The sequence below is a fragment of the Schistocerca americana genome, chromosome X, assembly GCF_021461395.2.
Source record: "Schistocerca americana isolate TAMUIC-IGC-003095 chromosome X, iqSchAmer2.1, whole genome shotgun sequence".
In the NCBI taxonomy this organism is placed as follows: Eukaryota; Metazoa; Arthropoda; class Insecta; order Orthoptera; family Acrididae; genus Schistocerca; species Schistocerca americana.
Genome location: NC_060130.1, coordinates 1,010,269,317 through 1,010,288,301, shown reverse-complemented (window position 1 = coordinate 1,010,288,301; position 18,985 = coordinate 1,010,269,317). Strand labels below are relative to the sequence as shown.

Below are 18,985 nucleotides of genomic sequence, written 5' to 3'. Positions count from 1 at the left end.
AACACAACATGTCATTCTTAACGGTTCAAAATCTGCAGATGTAGAGGTAATTTCGGGAGTACCGCAGGGAAGCGTGATAGGACCTTTATTGTTTACAATATACATAAATGACTTAGTTGACAACATCGGTAGCTCCGTGAGGCTATTTGCAGATGACATGGTTGTCTACAAGAAAGTAGCAACATCAGAAGACTCGTACGTACTCCAGGAGGACCTGCAGAGGATTAATGCATGGTGCGACAGCTGGCAGCTTTCCCTAAACGTAGATAAATGTAATATAATGCGCATACATAGGGGCAGAAATCCATTCCAGTACGATTATGCCATAGGTGGTAAATCATTGGAAGCGGTAACGACCGTAAAATACTTAGGAGTTACTATCCGGAGCGATCTGAAGTGGAATGATCACATAAAACAAATAGTGGGAAAAGCAGGCGCCAGGTTGAGATTCATAGGAAGAATTCTAAGAAAATGTGACTCATCGACGAAAGAAGTAGCTTACAAAACGCTTGTTCGTCCGATTCTTGAGTATTGCTCATCAGTATGGGACCCTTACCAGGTTGGATTAATAGAAGAGATAGACATGATCCAGCGAAAAGCAGCGCGATTCGTCATGGGGACATTTAGTCAGCGCGAGAGCGTTACGGAGATGCTGAACAAGCTCCAGTGGCGGACACTTCAAGAAAGGCGTTACGCAATACGGAGAGGTTTATTATCGAAATTACGAGAGAGCACATTCCGGGAAGAGATGGGCAACATATTACTACCGCCCACATATATCTCGCGTAATGATCACAACGAAAAGATCCGAGAAATTAGAGCAAATACGGAGACTTACAAGCAGTCGTTCTTCCCACGCACAATTCGTGAATGGAACAGGGAAGGGGGGATCAGATAGTGGTACAATAAGTACCCTCCGCCACACACCGTAAGGTGGCTCGCGGAGTATAGATGTAGATGTAGATGTAGATGTAGATTCCATAATGGTCCAACCTCTGGAGCAATATTTTGTGATCAACACAATCAAATGCCTTAATTCAAACAAAAAATATGCCTAGCATTCAAAACCTTTTGTTTAACCCATCCAGTACCTCACAGAGGAAAGATAATATAGCATTTTCAGTTGTTAAATGACTTCTAAAGCCGAACTGTACATTTCATAGCAAATCGTGTGATTTAAAATGATCAATTATCCTTACATACACAGCCTTTTCAATAACTTTAGCAAACACTGATGGCATACAAATACATCTAAAATTGTCTACATTATCGCTTTCTCCCTTTTTATAAAGTGGCTTTACTACTGAGTACTTTAATCATTCAGAAAACTGACCATTTCTAAAGAAAAAATTACAAATATGGCTAAATACAGGACTGACGTGTGCTGCACAGTACTTTAATATTATGCTAGGCACTCCATCACATCCATGAGAGTCATTAGTCTTCAGTGATTTAATTATTGGCTCAATCTCCCCCTTGTCTGTACCACAGAGGAGTACTTCAAACATCAACCTCGGAAAGGCATTTGCCAAGAGTGTTATATGATTCCCTGTAGAAACTAAATTTTTATTTAATCCACCAGCAATGCTCAGAAAGTGATTGTTAAATACTGTATATATATCTGATTTACCAGTAACAGAAATATTTTTTCTACGAACTTTTATATCATCAACCTTGTGCTGCTGACCAGACACTTCCTTTACAAGTGACCATATGGTTTTAATTTTATCCTGTGATTTAGCTATTCTATTTGCATACCACATAATCTTTGCCTTCCTAACAACATTTTTAAGCACCTTACAGTACTATTTGTAATGGGCTACTCTAGCTTGATTGTGGCTACTTCTAACATTTTGATGTAATTCTCGCTTTGTTCTACATGATATCATTATCCCACTAGTCAGCCACCCAGGCTGCCTTTTACTGCTAGTACCCCATTTAGAATGTTCTAATGCAAATCAACTCTCAAAGAGCATGAGAAATGTGTTAAGGAAAGCATTATACTTGTCATCTATGTTATCGGTACTATAAACAACCTGTCATTCTTGTTCCTTGACAAGTTTTAAGAAACTCACTATTGCTGTTGGATTAACTTTCCTACATAGTTTGTAGTTATATGTGACATTTGTTTGGGTACAAAGGCTTTTAGTGTTAAATTTGTGCATCATGGTCTGAAAGGTCATTCACCCTTTTACTACCAGAATGCCCATCTAGTAATGAAGAATGAATAAAAATATTATCTATGGCTGTGCTACTGTTCCCCTGCACCCTAGTTGGAAAATACACAGTCTGCATCAGATCATATGAATTTAGGAGATCTACCAACTTCCTTTTTCTTGCATCATCATATACAAAATTAATATTGAAGTCACCACATATAACTAATTTCTGGTGCTTCCTATAAAGTGAACCAAGAACCCTCTCTAGCTTGAGCAGAAATGCTCTGAAGTTGGAGTTAGGGGACCTATAAACAGCAACAATTAGAAGTTTACTTTCACTAAATTCAACTGCCTCTGCACAACATTCAAATATCTGTTCAGTGCAGTGCCATGATACATCAATGGACTCAAAGGGAATACTGTTTTTTATGTACATGGCCACTCCCTCACCCCACAAGGAACTCCTTGAAAAAGAGCCAGCTAATCTGTATCCTGGTAAAGGAAGCCCTTGAATTGTGAAATTATTGAAGTGGTGCTCTGATAAACCAATAATTTCACAGTCAACATCTATAAGCAGTTCACTAACTTTATCTCTAATACCTCATATTTTGACGAAATATGCTAATTCCTTCTCTACTTGGAAACATGACGTCCTCTGGAGGTTAGCCCTTAGTTAGAGGGACTACCTTTAAGCAGGTATACGTATCAGCTGACTTCAATCTAAAAAAGGTGCAGCTTTAACACTAACGACTACAGATTTTTCCATGAGTGATCCCACCACCACCCACTACACTTGTCACCTATAAGTTTTGCCAGCCTCCCCGTCCCATACCTATTGAGGTGCAGGCCACGCGTATTGTAACCCGATCTACTAATACCGTATTTACTCGAATCTAAGCCGCACTTTTTTTTTGGTTTTTGTTACCCAAAAAACCACGTGCGGCTTAGAATCGAGTGCAAAGCAAGCGGAAGTTCTGAAAAATGTTGGTAGGTGCCACCACAACTAACTTCTGCCGTCTACTATACGTAGCACTACACAGGCATGCTTTGCAGGCACAAAGATAAATACTGGTGCCAAAACCTATCCATCAGTAAATAAATTAAAAGAAAAGGTTGAAGAATGTAAACATCATGCCGCGTATTCTTTCGTGTTTGCTGCTATCTCATTTAAATCCTGTCTGCGTAATAAACTACGAAACTAGAGTGAGACAACAACAAACGTGGAAGAATATACATATAATGTCATCTTTATATTCGTATTATTCTTATGCTGAATAGTGATACAGTCATAAATGAAGCACGAATCTAAGATGAATAACATCTGTGTAGCAGGTAATGTACTAAAGAGGCATCTGCAAAGATTTTCAAACAGAGAAAAATTTTCGCTAAACTCTCGTTCGGAACAAATTCTATCATACGCCGTCTATTATTTGGTTCTTGTTGATCATTATCAAAGAAAGCAGCAGTGTAAGTAACAACAAATAGCAATCTCTTGCCGTTGTTTCGGTTAGAGACAATTCCTCTCTTTTTTTTATTGTAAGCTGTGATAGCGCGCACAAAAGCAAGCCGTGCCGCGAGCGGCAACAGGCCGTAAACACGCACTATCAGAATGCGACAAACAATGCACGACACAGTACAATAATGCATTTTCAGCTTAGAGTGACCCAAACACCTATAACAAAGAGAACGGCACTTATCAGGTCAAAGCAAAATAAGCAATCGATCCAAACCAGACGAAGCACGTGAAAAAGGAAGGGTACCCGTATAAATACGGACGGAGCACCTGACGTATAGCAATGGCTACCTGGTAAAGCTTAACTGCTAAGCTTACGACTCGAACCAAACTACTGTAGCTGTATTGTCATTCATTCGTCCTAAATTGTGTCTCGTATTACAATGGACCATCTTTGTTTCCATTTGGAGGTGCGGCCTAAAACTTTTCTCTCCCCTCGAATTTTGAGTCTCAAATTTCACGTGCGGCTTAGATTCGGGAAATTTTATTTTCCTTTATTTCGAGTCTCATTTTTCAGGTGCGGCTTAGATTCGAGTGCGGCTTAGAGTCGAGTAAATATGGTAGACTCAACTGCCACCACTGAAATGTGACCCATGCCCTCTACTATAAGTGCGTTCTCCAGCCCCATGTTAATGCACCTAACAGCAGCATTAAGGTGATTTTTTTTTTTTTTGTGGTTTTAGGGCGCACAACTTCAATGGTCATTAGCGCCCAGACTACGTTAGGAATGCACCGCGAGGCACAAGTTTAAAACAGCAACTAAAAGGGAAAACATGATAAAAGACAGATTGAAAGGCATAGGATTAAAAAAACAGCATAATCAAATGTCCTTAGACAGGTTTGTCAAGTTGATAAAATGAAGAACGCGAGCAGCTGCTCCTGGGTCATCTGCTAAAATGGCATCTAGAGTACATGGCAGGCCAAGATCAAGACGCAGTGTATTAAAATCTGGACAGGACGTTAAAATGTGGCGGACCGTCAGCAATTGCCCACATGGGCAGAACGGCGCCGGCGCAGCCGTCAGCAGATTGCGATGGCTGAACCGGCAGTGTCCAATTCGTAACCGGGCCAAAACTACCTCCTCCTGCCAAGAAGGGCGTGAGGACGACGTCCAAGCCGCGGGAAGAGGTTTCAAGGCCCAAAGCTTGTTGTCCGTAAGTGCAGCCCAATCGGCATGCCACAGCGATAAAATGCGCCGACAAATGACCCTGCTACAATCTGATGAAGGGACACAACAAGAAGCTGTGTGAGGCTGGAGGACCGCAGCCTTGGCCGCGGCATCTGCAGCTTCGTTCCCAGGGATACCGACATGGCCAGGAACCCACATAAAGCTAACCAGAGAACCGTCGTCCACCAGCTGCTGAAGAGAGCGTTGGATCCGGTGCATGAAAGGGTGAACCGGATACGGATCACTGAGGCTCTGGATGGCACTCAGGGAATCGGAGCAGATGACATAAGCAGAATGTCGGTGGCGGCAGATGTAAAGAACAGCCTGGTAGAGGGCAAAGAGCTCAGCTGTGAAGACCGAACAATGGCCATGGAGCCGGTATTTGAAACTTTGTGCCCCGACAATAAAAGAACATCCGACCCCGTCATTGGTGTTAGAGCCATCTGTATAAATGAAGGTCATATTAATGAACTTCGAACGAAGTTCGACAAAAGAGGAGTGGTACACCGAACCGGGGGTAATCTCCTTTGGGAGCGAGCTGAGGTCAAGGTGAACGCGAACCTGAGCCTGGAGCCAAGATGGCGTGTGGCTCTCGCCCACTCTAAAGGTTGCAGGGAGTGAAAAATCAAGGTGTTGAAGGAGGCGACGAAAGCGACCTCCAGGGGGTAGCAGGGCAGAGACATACAACCCGTATTGACGGTCGAGAGAGTCGTCAAAAAAGGAACGATAAGATGGGTGGTCGGGCATTGACAGTAGCCGACAGGCATACCGACAAAGCAGTATATCGCGCCGGTAGGTGAGTGGCAATTCACCGGCTTCAGCATGAAGACTCTCGACGGGACTAGTATAAAACGCTCTGATCGCAAGACGTAAACCACGATGTTGTATGGAGTTGAGGCGGCGTAAGATGGACGGCCGTGCAGAGGAGTATACGAAGCTCCCATAATCCAGCTTGGAGCAGACGATTGACCGATATAGGCGAAGTAGGACGGTTCGATTCGCTCCCCACGACATACCACTGAGAACACGGAGGACATTTAGAGAACGGGTACAACGGGCAGCCAAATATGACACATGTGGAGACCAGCTAAGTTTCCTGTCAAATGTAAGACCTAAAAATTGTGTTGTCTCCACGAATGAGAGAGCAACGGGACCGACTCGTAAGGACGGTGGGAGAAACTCTTTGTAGCGCCAGAAGTTAATACAGACCGTCTTCTCGGCAGAAAAACGGAAGCCATTGGCGACACTCCAGGAGTAAAGACAGTCAAGAGAACGCTGAAGACAGCGCTCCAGGAAACATGTACTCTGCGTGCTGCAATAGATGGTAAATTCGTCCACGAAAAGGGACCCTGATACTTCAGCTGGGAGGCAATCCATTATTGGATTGATCGCTATGGCGAAGAGAGCGACAGTCAAAACTGAGCCCTGTGGCACCCCATTCTCCTGGCGAAAGGTGTCTGACAGGACAGAACCCACACGTACCCTGAACTGTCGATCCATTAAAAAGGAACGAATAAAAAGAGGGAGGCGACCGCGTAGGCCCCATGTATGCATGGTGCAGAGAATGCCCGCCCTCCAACAGGTGTCGTAAGTCCTCTCCAAATCAAAGAACACAGCCGCGGTTGGGCGCTTCCGCAAGAAGTTATTCATAATGAAGGTCGACAAGGTAACCAGATGGTCAACAGCAGAGCGGCGCCTACGAAATCCACATTGTACATTGGTAAGTAGGCTTCGAGATTCGAGCAGCGAAACCAAATGAGAGTTAACCATTTGCTCCATCACCTTATAGACACAGCTGGTAAGCGAGATGGGTCGATAACTGGAAGGCAAGTGCTTGTCCTTCCCCGGCTTAGGAATCGATACAACGATAGACTCGCGCCAGCATGCGGGAACATGTCCCTCAATCCAGATGCCATTATAAGTACGAAGAAGGAAACCTTTACCCGCAGCAGAAAGGTTCTTCAGCATCTGAATATGAATAGAATCAGGCACTGGAGCGGAGGACCGTGACCGGGCAAGTGCATTTTCGAGTTCCTGCATGGTGAATGGGGCATTATAACTTTCACGATTCGAGGAGCGGAAGTTAGGTGGCCTAGACTCCTCTGCCTGTTTTCGGGGGAGGAAGGCAGGGTGATAATGAGCAGAGCTTGAAACCTCTGCGAAAAAGTGGCCGAAGGCATTGGAGACATCCTCAGGGGCCACAAGGACGTCATTCGCGACCGTCAAGCCAGAAACTGGTGAGTGGACCTTAGTGCCAGATAGCCGGCGCAGGCTACCCCAGACAACAGAAGGAGTAAAACTGTTGAAGGTGCTCGTAGAAACAGCCCAGCTGGCTTTCTTGCTTTCTTTAATAATACGATGACACTGCGCACGTAATCGTTTATAATTGATACAATTCGCCACTGTAGGGTGGCGTTTAAAGGTGCGTAAAGCACGTCGACGAGCACGTAAAGCGTCTCTACATGCTGCGGTCCACCAGGGGACCGGTACGCGACGTGGAGAAGAAGTAGTGTGAGGGATGGAATATTCAGCAGCAGTGAGAATGACTTCTGTGAGGTATGCGACCTGACTATCGCAGCTTGTGAAGGTTTGATCCTGAAAGGTCGCCCTGGAAGAGAAGAGCCCCCAGTCTGCTTTGGAGATGTTCCAACTAGTTGAGCACGGAGAGGGGGTATGATGCAGGAGATGGATAACACACGGGAAGTGGTCGCTCGAATATGTATCAGAAAGTGAATACCACTCAAACCGGCGTGCAAGTTGGGTAGTACATATAGAGACGTCTAAATGGGAATAGGTGTGAGATGTGTCCGAAAGAAAAGTAGGGGCGCCGGTATTGAGGCAGACAAGATTGAGCTGGTTGAAAAGGTCTGCTAACAGGGAGCCCCTCGGGCAGGATGCTGGAGAGCTCCAAAGGGGATGGTGGGCATTGAAGTCTCCAGTTAACAAAAATGGTGCAGGTAGCTGAGCAATAATTTGCATCATGTCTGCCCTGGTAATGGCAGACGACGATGGAGTGTAAACGGTACAAATGGAAAATGTAAAAGAGGGGAGAGTAATTCGGACGGCAACTGCCTGCAGGCCGGTGTGCAATGTGATGGGATCATAGTAAATATCATCCCGGACCAGCAACATAACCCCTCCATGAGCCGGAATGCCTACCACAGGGGGTAGGTCAGAAAGCACAGAGGTGTAATGTGCTAAGGCAATTTGATCGCATGGGCGTAGCTTCGTTTCCTGGAGGGCTACGACGAGCGGACGGTGCAAGCGGAGCAGCAACTTCAAGTCCTCTCGGTTGGAGCGAATGCTGTGAATATTCCAGTGCATAAGTGCCATCGTGAGAAGAAAAGGAAGATGAAAGAAGGGGTCACCTCGAAGGCCGCTGAGGGGCTGGCTTCGAGCGAGCACTGCCGCCGCTATCAGTAGGCGGACAGTTATTGTCCATTGGTTCTATAGGTTCATCAGCCATCTTGTTAAGATGGCCGGGAGGGGGAACTTCCTCTGCAGGTGAACGACCAGATGTTCGGCTACCAGCAGTGCGGCCAGGCGAAACGGATGACGGCCTGGGGCGGCAACCGCTGGGTGGCGCAGAAGAAGAAATGCGCTGTGGCGGAGAAGGAGAACTGTGCTTCCTATGAGCCTTCTTGGAAGGTCGTTTAGTGGAAGTACTGGTCGACGGCTGGGAGTTCGAGGTACGTAGGAAGTCTGCATGGGACGGTTCCTTCTTGAAGGCCCATGCATCTGACTTCTGGGTCTTCGTCTTGGCAGAAGCTGATGAAGGTGCTTGTGTCTGAGGGGTGACGGGAGGAAGAGGAGACGTCGACCTCGCGATCTTAGCACTGGCCGAAATGGACGACTGTGATGCTGAAGGTCAGATCGCATGTCTGCGTCACCACCTCCCTGGTAGTCCGAGGAGAGGCGAGGACAGTACTGTATTTCCCCGCTGGGAGCAGCGTGGGCTTCCTACTAGCAAATAGCTTGCGAGCAGCCGAGGTGGACACTTTCTCTTTGACCCAAATTTCTTGGATACAGCGTTCTTCCTTGTAGATGGGACAGTCGTGGGAGGACACTGCACGGTCACCCTGACAGTTCACACAACGAGGAGACGGAGGTGGACAGTCACCCTCACGGGCATCCCTGTCACAAGTGACACATTTAGCCGCATTGGAACAAGACTGGCGAGTGTGATTAAAACGCTGACACTGGTAACAGTGCGTAGGTGTCGGGACATAGGGGTGAACAGAAATAACCTAGTAGCCCGCTTTGATACGCGACGGCAGCTGAACACTATCAAAGGTCAAGAAAAGTGTCCGGGTCGGTACAAGGTCATTGTTGACCTTTTTCATGACCCTATGGACAGCTGTCACGCCCTGCTCAGTGAGGAAAGACTGAATCTCCTCGTCAGTCAATCCATCGAGTGATCGAGTATATACCACACCACGAGACGAATTCAAAGTGCGGTGAACCTCCACCCGGACAGGGAACGTGTACAGGAGTGTGGCCCGAAGCAGTTTTTGTACCTGAAAGGTGCTCTCAGTTTCTAGTAACAAGGTACCATTACGCAACCTGGTACAAGACTTGACAGATCCGGCTATGGCATCTACGCCCTTCTGGATAACGAAAGGGTTGACAGAGGAAAAATCCTTGCCGTCCTCAGATCGAGAAACTACAGGGAACTGTGGGGCAGGCGGTAGTACTTTTGTCCGTTTGTGGGCAGAAGTCAAGAGAGAAGAAGAAGAGAAATCCATTGTGGAGGAATCCCCCATGATTGTCAGCATCTTCGATGGCGCGCTCCTTCCTTGTGGGGACCCTCTCAGAGGGCACTCCCGCCTTAGGTGAATGTTTACACCTCAGGTCACACCTCCCGAGAAACAGACGGAGGGACCAATCGGCATGGTCAGAAGGTATCAGCTCAGGCAATCACCCCTCCCTGGGCCTGGCCTTTACCAGGGGGTACGTGCGTGCCTTACTTGTCTACCCAGGGCAGGGAATTAGCGTTACCCCGTCACCGGCTACATGTGCGAACGCATGGGTCGGCCTTCAGGCGCGCACAGGGAGGAAGGAAGAAGAGGAAAAAGAAGAGAGAGAGAGAGGGAGAGAGAGGACAGACTGACTCAAACGCCGAGGCGGAGACCAGAGAAGGCAAGGAGAAGAAGGCAAGGAGAAGAAGGCAAGGAGAAGAAGGCAAGGAGAAGAAGGCAAGGAGAAGAAGGCAAGGAGAAGGTAAGGAAGACAGTGAGATGGAGAAGAACAAAGAAAGGAACCAACCAAAGGAAGGAAGAAGCGAGAAGAAGTGAAAAACCAAAATGACCGCAAATATAGGTCGTGGAAAAGTCAGTCTACAGACGCAGGCGCTAACTACCCCCTTGAGGGGGAGGGACTCCTTTTAGTCGCCTCTTACGACAGGCAGGAATACCTCGGGCCTATTCTAATCCCCAGACCCGCAGGGGGGGCATTAAGGTGAGGCCATTCATGATGCTGAAACAGTTCCATGAAATGCACATTAGTGCCACCAGTTTGAGTAACTATCTTTACCAGGTCACCACTTACATCATATTCCCCATCCCTATCAAGACTGTTCGCTGCTCCACCCACTATCACTACCACTTGGGACACCCCTGCATTAGGCTTAACAATGCTGGTGATCTGGTACTCACACCCCAACACTTCCTGTAACTGCTGGCCCACACCTCTACCATGCGAACTACCTAGCAGCAGAGCCTCCTCCTTTCATGTCACAAATTCTACACAGAACAAACGCGTAGAATCTTGAACATTAGATGTATAAGGATCACACCAGAGAAAGTGAAAACAACCCATTCACATTTTTTCAACATCTACAAACAGAAAAACATTACATAAAACCCATAAATGAAGCACTAGAAATCCTCCATATTATGCAAAAGGGAGCAATCATGAACATCCTTGAAGAAATAGACATATATTCACATGCATACAGCAACCCCACAAATTTACTGAACGAACAAACCGACCTAAAGCACAAAAAGTACATAGAAAACTTTATTCGCATTGTAAAGCAAGAAAATGGGTAATGTAATAAAACAGAGACACTAAATAATACATACTCATAGTAACAGCGATAGCAACATGAAGAGCATACAAGAGACATAAGATCAAGAAAACTTCACAAATCATAGTCAATAACAAAATTATTATGAAAAAATAAAAATATAACATAAAAATTTCAACTAAAACTAAACCAAATTCCAGGCAAAAACATAATTAGAACCAAACCTATAAAAATAATAAAAAACAACCAAATTTCCACACATCACTTACTTATAATGGTAACTATGTAAACAAATAATATCGCTGATCCACTGTCATCCAAGCTGTCAAGAGAAAAATATCATACATAAAAACTGACTTACGTCAGACATACATCTCCAATGTACATGTAAGGAGAAACTAATAATTCTAAAAAGAGACAGGGCATGGCAGCAACGATATTACATGTAAGGAAAAAACACCAAACAAATGTATTATAACTTTCCTGATTACAGTTACAGACCATTATATTAGGACCATCACTTACTTATGTATTTACAGAGCACCTGATGATGACAATATGCCGAAATGGGCTCATTGTGAGTGATTTATAAAATAAAAACTATTTAAAGAGCAGTGTAGCTGGCTATTACTCATAACAACACCTGGAAGTACGTTCTTTTGAAATAAGCAAAGCACAATCTTAGAAGCCAATTCGGTAATGTATGGGACAGATCAGTGAATAAACATTTTTGAAAATCTTAAAACACTACTGAAAAATCAATACTAGCATCAAACAAAAGATAAAAATAAAATCAAAGTTATATGAATTCCTGTCTGCGAGTGGTATTTCGTATGTCTGTGAGTAGTGTTTCGTAGCATTACAATCCCAGATCTCATATTGCTTGTGCAGCAGATGTTGTCAGAACAACTTACATTTTGAGTGTCTCCTCCGAGCATCATTTTCACATCTATCATGTAATATCTATATGTAAAGGACATTCAAAGTGGCATTTAAAGGAAAGATGTAGAAAGTCTGTAATCACACACGTAGCATTCCTGTGAGTACCATAAATCAATTAATTACAATTTACAAAAAGGGACATACATAGTCATTTCTTAGTATCCACCACATGGAAGATAAACACTTAACATACGGGATGATTTAAAAAAAAAAAAAAAAACGTTTAAAACTGACATGGCACATCCAGCATACAACAAGTATCAGTAATCACATAGGAACTGGGAGTCGCAAATGCCACAAGATGATGCTCTGGTCACGAGGGGCTGTACATTTTCCCAGACTGACTTGGAGGTTGCACATACCTCATATTCCTGTGAAAGGTTGTATTGGGCGTGATGAATGATGTTCCCATGCCTACTTGTCGTCACATCTGACTTCAGCATGATGGAGCCACTGTGCATTTCAGCAGAAAAATGAGGGCACATCTGTAGGCAACCTTTTCCAGCTGCTGGATTGCTCATGGTGGGCCAGTTGCATGACCACTGTGATCACCTGATCTGTCATCAACTGATTTTTTCTGGTGAGGATGCCTCAAGGGCCTTGTGTACAAAACACCTGTTACACCTCAGGAGAGCCTAGTGGGCAGGATTGTTGCAGTAGCGGGATGTCATTGAGAGGGTGCACTGCTCGATGCAGTGTCGATGTCAGACATGCCTTCATGCATCTGGACAGCACTTTGAGCCTCTCCTATAGCTGGCATACATTTGTAGCATGTGACGAAATAACTCCAACGCCATTCAGTAGCCCCGGATGGCCTTTACGAAAACTGCTTCCCATGTGATTACTGATCCTTGTTGTATGCCTGAAGTGCCATGTCTGCTTGTAAACATTTTTTTATCACCCTGTATAATACAACAAAAAGGATGCTGCCACACACTTAACTATCATCTGTGAACTGTGGATGTACAGTACTACAAAATATAGTGAAACTTCGGATTCTACAGGATAATAGAAAAAGTGAAGTGCAGACAAGTTTCTGGCTTTGAAGTGGTGACTGTAAAGCATTGTTATTAAAGGGAGATGGATTTATTTGAGAGAAGTGTATGTTGTGGTCAGACTAGAGAGCCATAATATCTTAAATAGTATGCAATTTTATAATGAGGGGAAGGATACAATATCCAGAAATTTTAAAAAATGTTTTTTTGAAGAGAGACTAGTAAGAACTCATTTGTTGCCACCATGATGTAAAATTAGTCTCTACAGTTTGCTGGCAGTCGCAGTCTCTCCCACAACGGCTGATGAATATAGATGATGTGCTAAAGTGTGGCCACAGGAGTTGGAAACAGAGCCTAATCAAATGATTATTTGTTCACTGCAAAATTTAGTCAACAGTTGTGATGAGATTCCTTTTAACCAAGGGCATATTTGGAGAACAGAGTTTGTGAATACTAATCTTTATTCTGTGTGTCTAAGGTGTTTAGCATGTTTCTCCATGAAAGGAAAAAAAGCCACATGATCCCTTGTATAGATTTCTCACACCACATTACCTGTTATATCTTATGAATTACATCTAGCATTATTCATACTATATAATTTTACCTTCTGGTTTCATATATTTTTTGTATTTATGTTGACAAGTCAGTACACTATTACTTGAACAAGCACTTACTTGAATGAATAGCAACTTCAAACACTTGTGTCACTGTTTGTGTGTATCTAATTTACTGTTCTCTTTTCTTATTTGTAGTAAAAATAGCACAAACATTTTCAGTTTGGTAAAGATTAATAGTTGTATACAACAATACCTTTTTGACTTGCATGCTTTTCAGTCTTCTCTACATGATCCCAACCCAAAGCAGACTTGTCCTGTCTGTCAGTTTCAACTCCAAATTTTCCACCAAAGCCTTTAGCATAATCTGAAACAGTAAAGCAATAGTTGCTATTACAGTGATACAAAAATTCTCATGTAACAGCCCCCCCCCCCCCCTACCCCAAAAAAGTCTAGCTGCAGCACCAACTTACCAAGCAAACTGCTCCCTATTTTAGCATTTTACCTGTTACGCCACACACAAATGTGCTATTAATTACTAGATGCCCCTTTAAGAAAGGAATCTGATCCTATAAATCAACCAAGCAAATTGTGAGCCTATATAGTGTGGTTAGTACATATTACTAACCCAAGCAGACGAAATCATGGCAACTGAGTGATCAATCACTATACCAGTTGATAGTGACATGGTATGTATGAAGACAAATGCCTTAGTGTTTGGGACTCCCAATCAGTTAATTTCTTACACTTACTGTGTTGGGACCTCTTCTGGAATTTCCTCTATGCAATAATAGTGCTAACTGTTGACTTGGCCACACATAGGTCCTGTAAAAACTCTCAAACTGCTAGCATCTGTGGGCTCCTACAATCATTCCCCATTCAAAGCAAATCTTAATACAAAACACATCGGTATGATGTCCCACTTGCATGCAGCTGTGTAAATTTGGATGTTTAGTCTGATGTCACACGGAGCACATTCAGTAGCTTGTAGAGATACTTAGGGCTACAAAGTTTTACATAACTTTTGGTGACAAAATGTCGCTATAGATCCCACTGTTAAAGGCTTGACCTAAGGTAATTTTCAAGGATTTTTCTAGTTATTTATCGAGATCTTCAACTCTCGCAATTATGCATGTTTGTATGTATATGGAAAATCCTCAGTTCACACATTGGAGGAAGGAAAGAGCACACCACCTCCTAAATGACCATGCTTCAATTGTCACTTTAAGAAAGAAGTGTTGTATGGTATGCTGCGTGCCAAACTGAGATACATCAATCAAATATCCACCCATTCTTGTCAGAAACAAAACACTCATTTGTGATGACAGCTGTCAGACTAAGTGTCAGATTTTTGTCTCCTTTCACTGCTTTTGCCTCTACTGATGCTTCATGCCTGCGAAAAATGCATAACTGCATCAGTAAAGATCCCATGTTAAACTGCATGTCCCCTTATTACTGGCAAGGTAAGTCTAATTAACAAATTGGATGAAGACAAGGATATACCATCCTCAACAGGACCATACCCAGTAAACCACTGTTGAGTTCAAACCAATCATTAGGTTGATGGTAGTTTTACTTTTTTCTAACTTTGAATTTCGATATACAATTTATGCATTTAGAGTGGACCAAATACTATAATAATTCTGCGAGATCTCACAGTAATGTATTGTGTTCTTCAGTTCAACGACCAGTTTGGTGCAGCTCACCACACAACAATAAATACACACCGGCAGAAATAGAGAGATTGACAAGTAATGCTATAATCTAGAATTCGCTTCTGGAGGGTCATGATGTCATGGAAAACACAAATGAGATCACAATGAAAGTGTGGGAGACTGAAGCTGTAGTGGAAAACACAATGAGTAACTTATTACTTCATTACATTCTGACAGCAGATGTAGTGAACACAAGGATGACAGTGATTCAAAAGCAGTGTATCTATTGTTTGTGTAGCCTGTTGCACCAAAAATTAAACTGTGTTCTCAACTTACTGTTTCTTTCTTGTGTATTAGGAATTTTGTTACTTCACATCATTCATAATGTGAGAATGGACACTTACCTTAGTGCTGTTATTTGCCTTTGAAAAATTTAATTATGATGCTTACGTATGCGTAATAGATATTACAACTGCTGCTGTTCTGCCACCATCATTAATACCCTCCCCACTACCAATAATTTACAAAAATCTCGTAAGTACATGTTTTGTTTGTTTTGAGGTGCATGCACAACTACTGATTGCATCAGCATGGGGTGTATTGTCTAGCAGCAGCCAGTAACATTGACCACATCACTGCTGTCTGTCAATCAAAAAATTATTTTATTTGACCTACAAACCCTAATTTTCTTTATTTTTAGCTTTCAATCAGCCAGCTCAGGAAAATTCTTAATGAAAATGGGAAGTTACAAAGGGACATGTGAGGCTGTTTAATAAAATGCACACACTGTGACAGGAAGGATTCTTACACAGTTTTTTATTTAAATTTCTGTCATCCACTACGTGATCAAAAGTATCCAGACACCCGGCTAAAAATGACTTGCAAGTTTGTGGTGCCCTCCATTGGTAATGCTGGAATTCAGTATTGTGTTGGCCCACTCTTAGCCTTGATGACAGCTTCCACTCTTGCACGCATACATTCAATCAGGTGCTGGAAGGTTTCTTGGGGAATGGCAGCCCATTCTTCACGGAGTGCTGCGCTGAGGAGAGGTATTGATGTTGGTCAGTGAGGCCTGGCACAAAGTCTTGTTCCAAAATATTCTCGAGGTGTTCTACAGGACTCAGGTCAGGACTCTGTGCAGGGCAATCCATTACAGGGATGTCATTGTCGTGTAACCACTCTACCAGAGGCCGCGCATTATGAGCAGGTGCTCGATCGTGTTGAAAGATTCAATCGCCATTCCCAAATTGCTCTTCAACAGTGGGAAGTAAGAAGGTGCTTAAAACATCAATGTAGGCCTGTGCTGATAGTCCCATGCAAAACAACAATTGGTGCAAGCCCCCTCCATGAAAAACATGACCACACCATAACACCACTGACTCCGAATTTTACTGTTGGCACTACACACGTTGGCAGATGACTTTTACAGTGCATTCGCCATATCCACACCCTGCCATCAGATTGCCACATTGTGTACTGTGATTCGTCACTCCACACAACGTTTTTCCACTGTTCAATCATCCAATGTTTACGTTCGTTATACCAAGTGAGGCGTCGTTTGGCATTTACTGGCGTGATGTGTGGCTTATGAGCAGCCACTTGACCATGAAATCCAAGTTTTCACACCTCCCACCTGTCATAGTACTTGCAGTGGATCCTGATGCAGTTTGGAATTCCTGTGTGATGGTCTGGGTAGATGTCTGCTTATTAGGCATTATGACCCTCTTCAACTGTCGGTGGTCTCTGTCAGTCAACAGACGAGATCAGCCTGTACACTTTTGTGCTGTACGTGTCCCTTCACATTTCCACTTCAGTATCACATCAGAAACAGTGGACCTAGGGATGTTTAGGAGTGTGGAAATCTCGCGTGCAGATGTATGAGACAAGTAACACCCAATCACCTGTCCATGTTTGAAATCCATGAGTTCTACGGAGCACCCCATTCTGCTCTCTCACAATGTCTAATGACTACTGAGGTTACTGATATGGAGTACCTGGCAGTAGGTGGCAGCACAATGCACCTAATATGAAAAATGTATGTTTTTGTGTGTATCTGGATAGTTTTGATCACATAGTATAGCTCTGAGTAATTTATACTGCTGACTAGTTTCAAACATAGCTACATTCAAAACTGGTCACCAGTATAAATTACACGTGCTATGACAGAAATTTAAAACAACAGTTCTTGAATCTAAGAGGGTGGTCATCTCCCAATAAAATGTTGGAACTACATAAGAATGATTACAGTTCTGTGTGTCCTCAATGACAAGATCATTAAAGATTCAATAGATGCAATAGAGAAAGGGCAACTTCGGAAAACCCTTAATCTGCATGGCTAGGAAAGGGTTTAAATTGCCGTCCCACCAAATGCAGCTAGTCCAGTATCTTAATTACTGTACTACTTGCTCAGTTGCACTCTCTCTGCATAAAAATATATCTACATCCAAGGCTCCAAAATTAACCATGACACTCCCTAGGACAAAATGCTCCACTGTTCATTGTGTCCGATTCCATTGTATTGTTTACATGTTAAACAACTATTACACTGATGTGCATTTTCATGTTTTCACAGTACAATAACTTAGAATTAAACTTTGGGAGTGTAGTTGCATAAACTTTATTTCTCCCCATATTCTGGCCATATACGTTTCAGCCATCTTGAGAGACCTGCTTTGTCTTTAAGGTACTATGACATGTTCTTCCACTTTGTATAGATGTCTGTTGCACACTACTATATTATTTTCACCTTACATTTTTATTCATCAACCATTAGCTGAAATAGTGCACATGCAAATTAATGGAACTTCATCAAACATCATAAAACAATTAAGGAAAAAAGCTGCTGCAAACTGATTTGATTACTAAACCAATTGCATAACTGGAATTATGAAAAAGCTATCACATAATCACGATATAAAGACATATGGGGCTGTGTATTAGAACTTGTTTTCCAAATTAACACTGTTTCAAATGAAATAAAACATGGCACACACATACTTTAAAGGTGCATCTTAATTCAGGAGTAATGCAAGTTTAAGGATTATCATGTGTCTATAATATTCTTGCCTTTGTGAATGGAGTCATGTTACAAGATAAACTGATAATTTCTGGTGATTGTGTGATAACATTATTTTCAAACTTTTTATCAAAAGTAACACAATAATTTCTAAACACTTTTGTTTTTTCCTTACCTTTCTGTGACTCATGTTTTTCGATCTTTTCTACATAATCCCAACCAACTGCAGACTTATCCTGTCGATCTGCCTGAATTCCAAACTTCCCACCAAATCCAGAACTGTAGTCTCTTTGTGACGCATGTTTTTCAATTTTCTCTTTATATTCCCAACCTTCTGCACTCTGAAAATAAAACCACATGAATTTTTCCAGACCTAACACTTTTCATTTGTCTACTTTAATTTTGCCCTGTAATTACATATGCCAAGGAATGAAATAAGAAATAAGAATTATTTTAACAATCTTACATGATGTAAACAAGATTATCAGTCACGGGGTAAAGCGATGGTTTTTTTAGAGCATAACATAGTGCTTTCAACATTACATACAAGAATGTATATAACAAAAACACAGAGTACTTGGATATATACCTACATGAATCACGACCACATTTCTTCATAGAAAGTGAATTAGGTTGCAAGGAAGAGAAAGTATATAGTACAGGCTAAGAAATTATGAACTCATAAACTTGTACTGTAGGAGGACACATAAAGGTGGAGATATGGGCATTCATAGCGGAAATGATACTGCATGTGAAAAAGTCAAATGGATTGGTAATCTGAGTAAAGAAATAGTACTTAAGGATGCAGCAAAAAATTTAAAATTTGATAAAAACAGCCTGATTATAGCAGCTCTGTATACATCACCTGGAAGTAGTATTGAAGAACTTTTCAATTGTCTGGAGGATCTGCTGGAGAAGACATAAGTGTATAAAAACATGTGCCGTTTGTTGGAGA

General features: G+C 42.7%; 1 protein-coding gene across 1 annotated transcript in view; it reads right to left on the bottom strand.

The window, feature by feature from the left end:
- LOC124554743 (src substrate cortactin-like) overlaps positions 1-18,985 on the bottom strand; it is a 160,503-nt gene that overhangs the window by 76,064 nt on the left and 65,454 nt on the right. Inside the window, exons 5-6 of the mRNA XM_047128390.1 lie at positions 18,206-18,371; positions 13,616-13,726 (exon numbers count right to left, since the gene is read on the bottom strand). Coding sequence (XP_046984346.1) covers positions 13,616-13,726; positions 18,206-18,371 — 277 coding nt within the window. The remainder of the gene's footprint in view (positions 1-13,615; positions 13,727-18,205; positions 18,372-18,985) is intronic.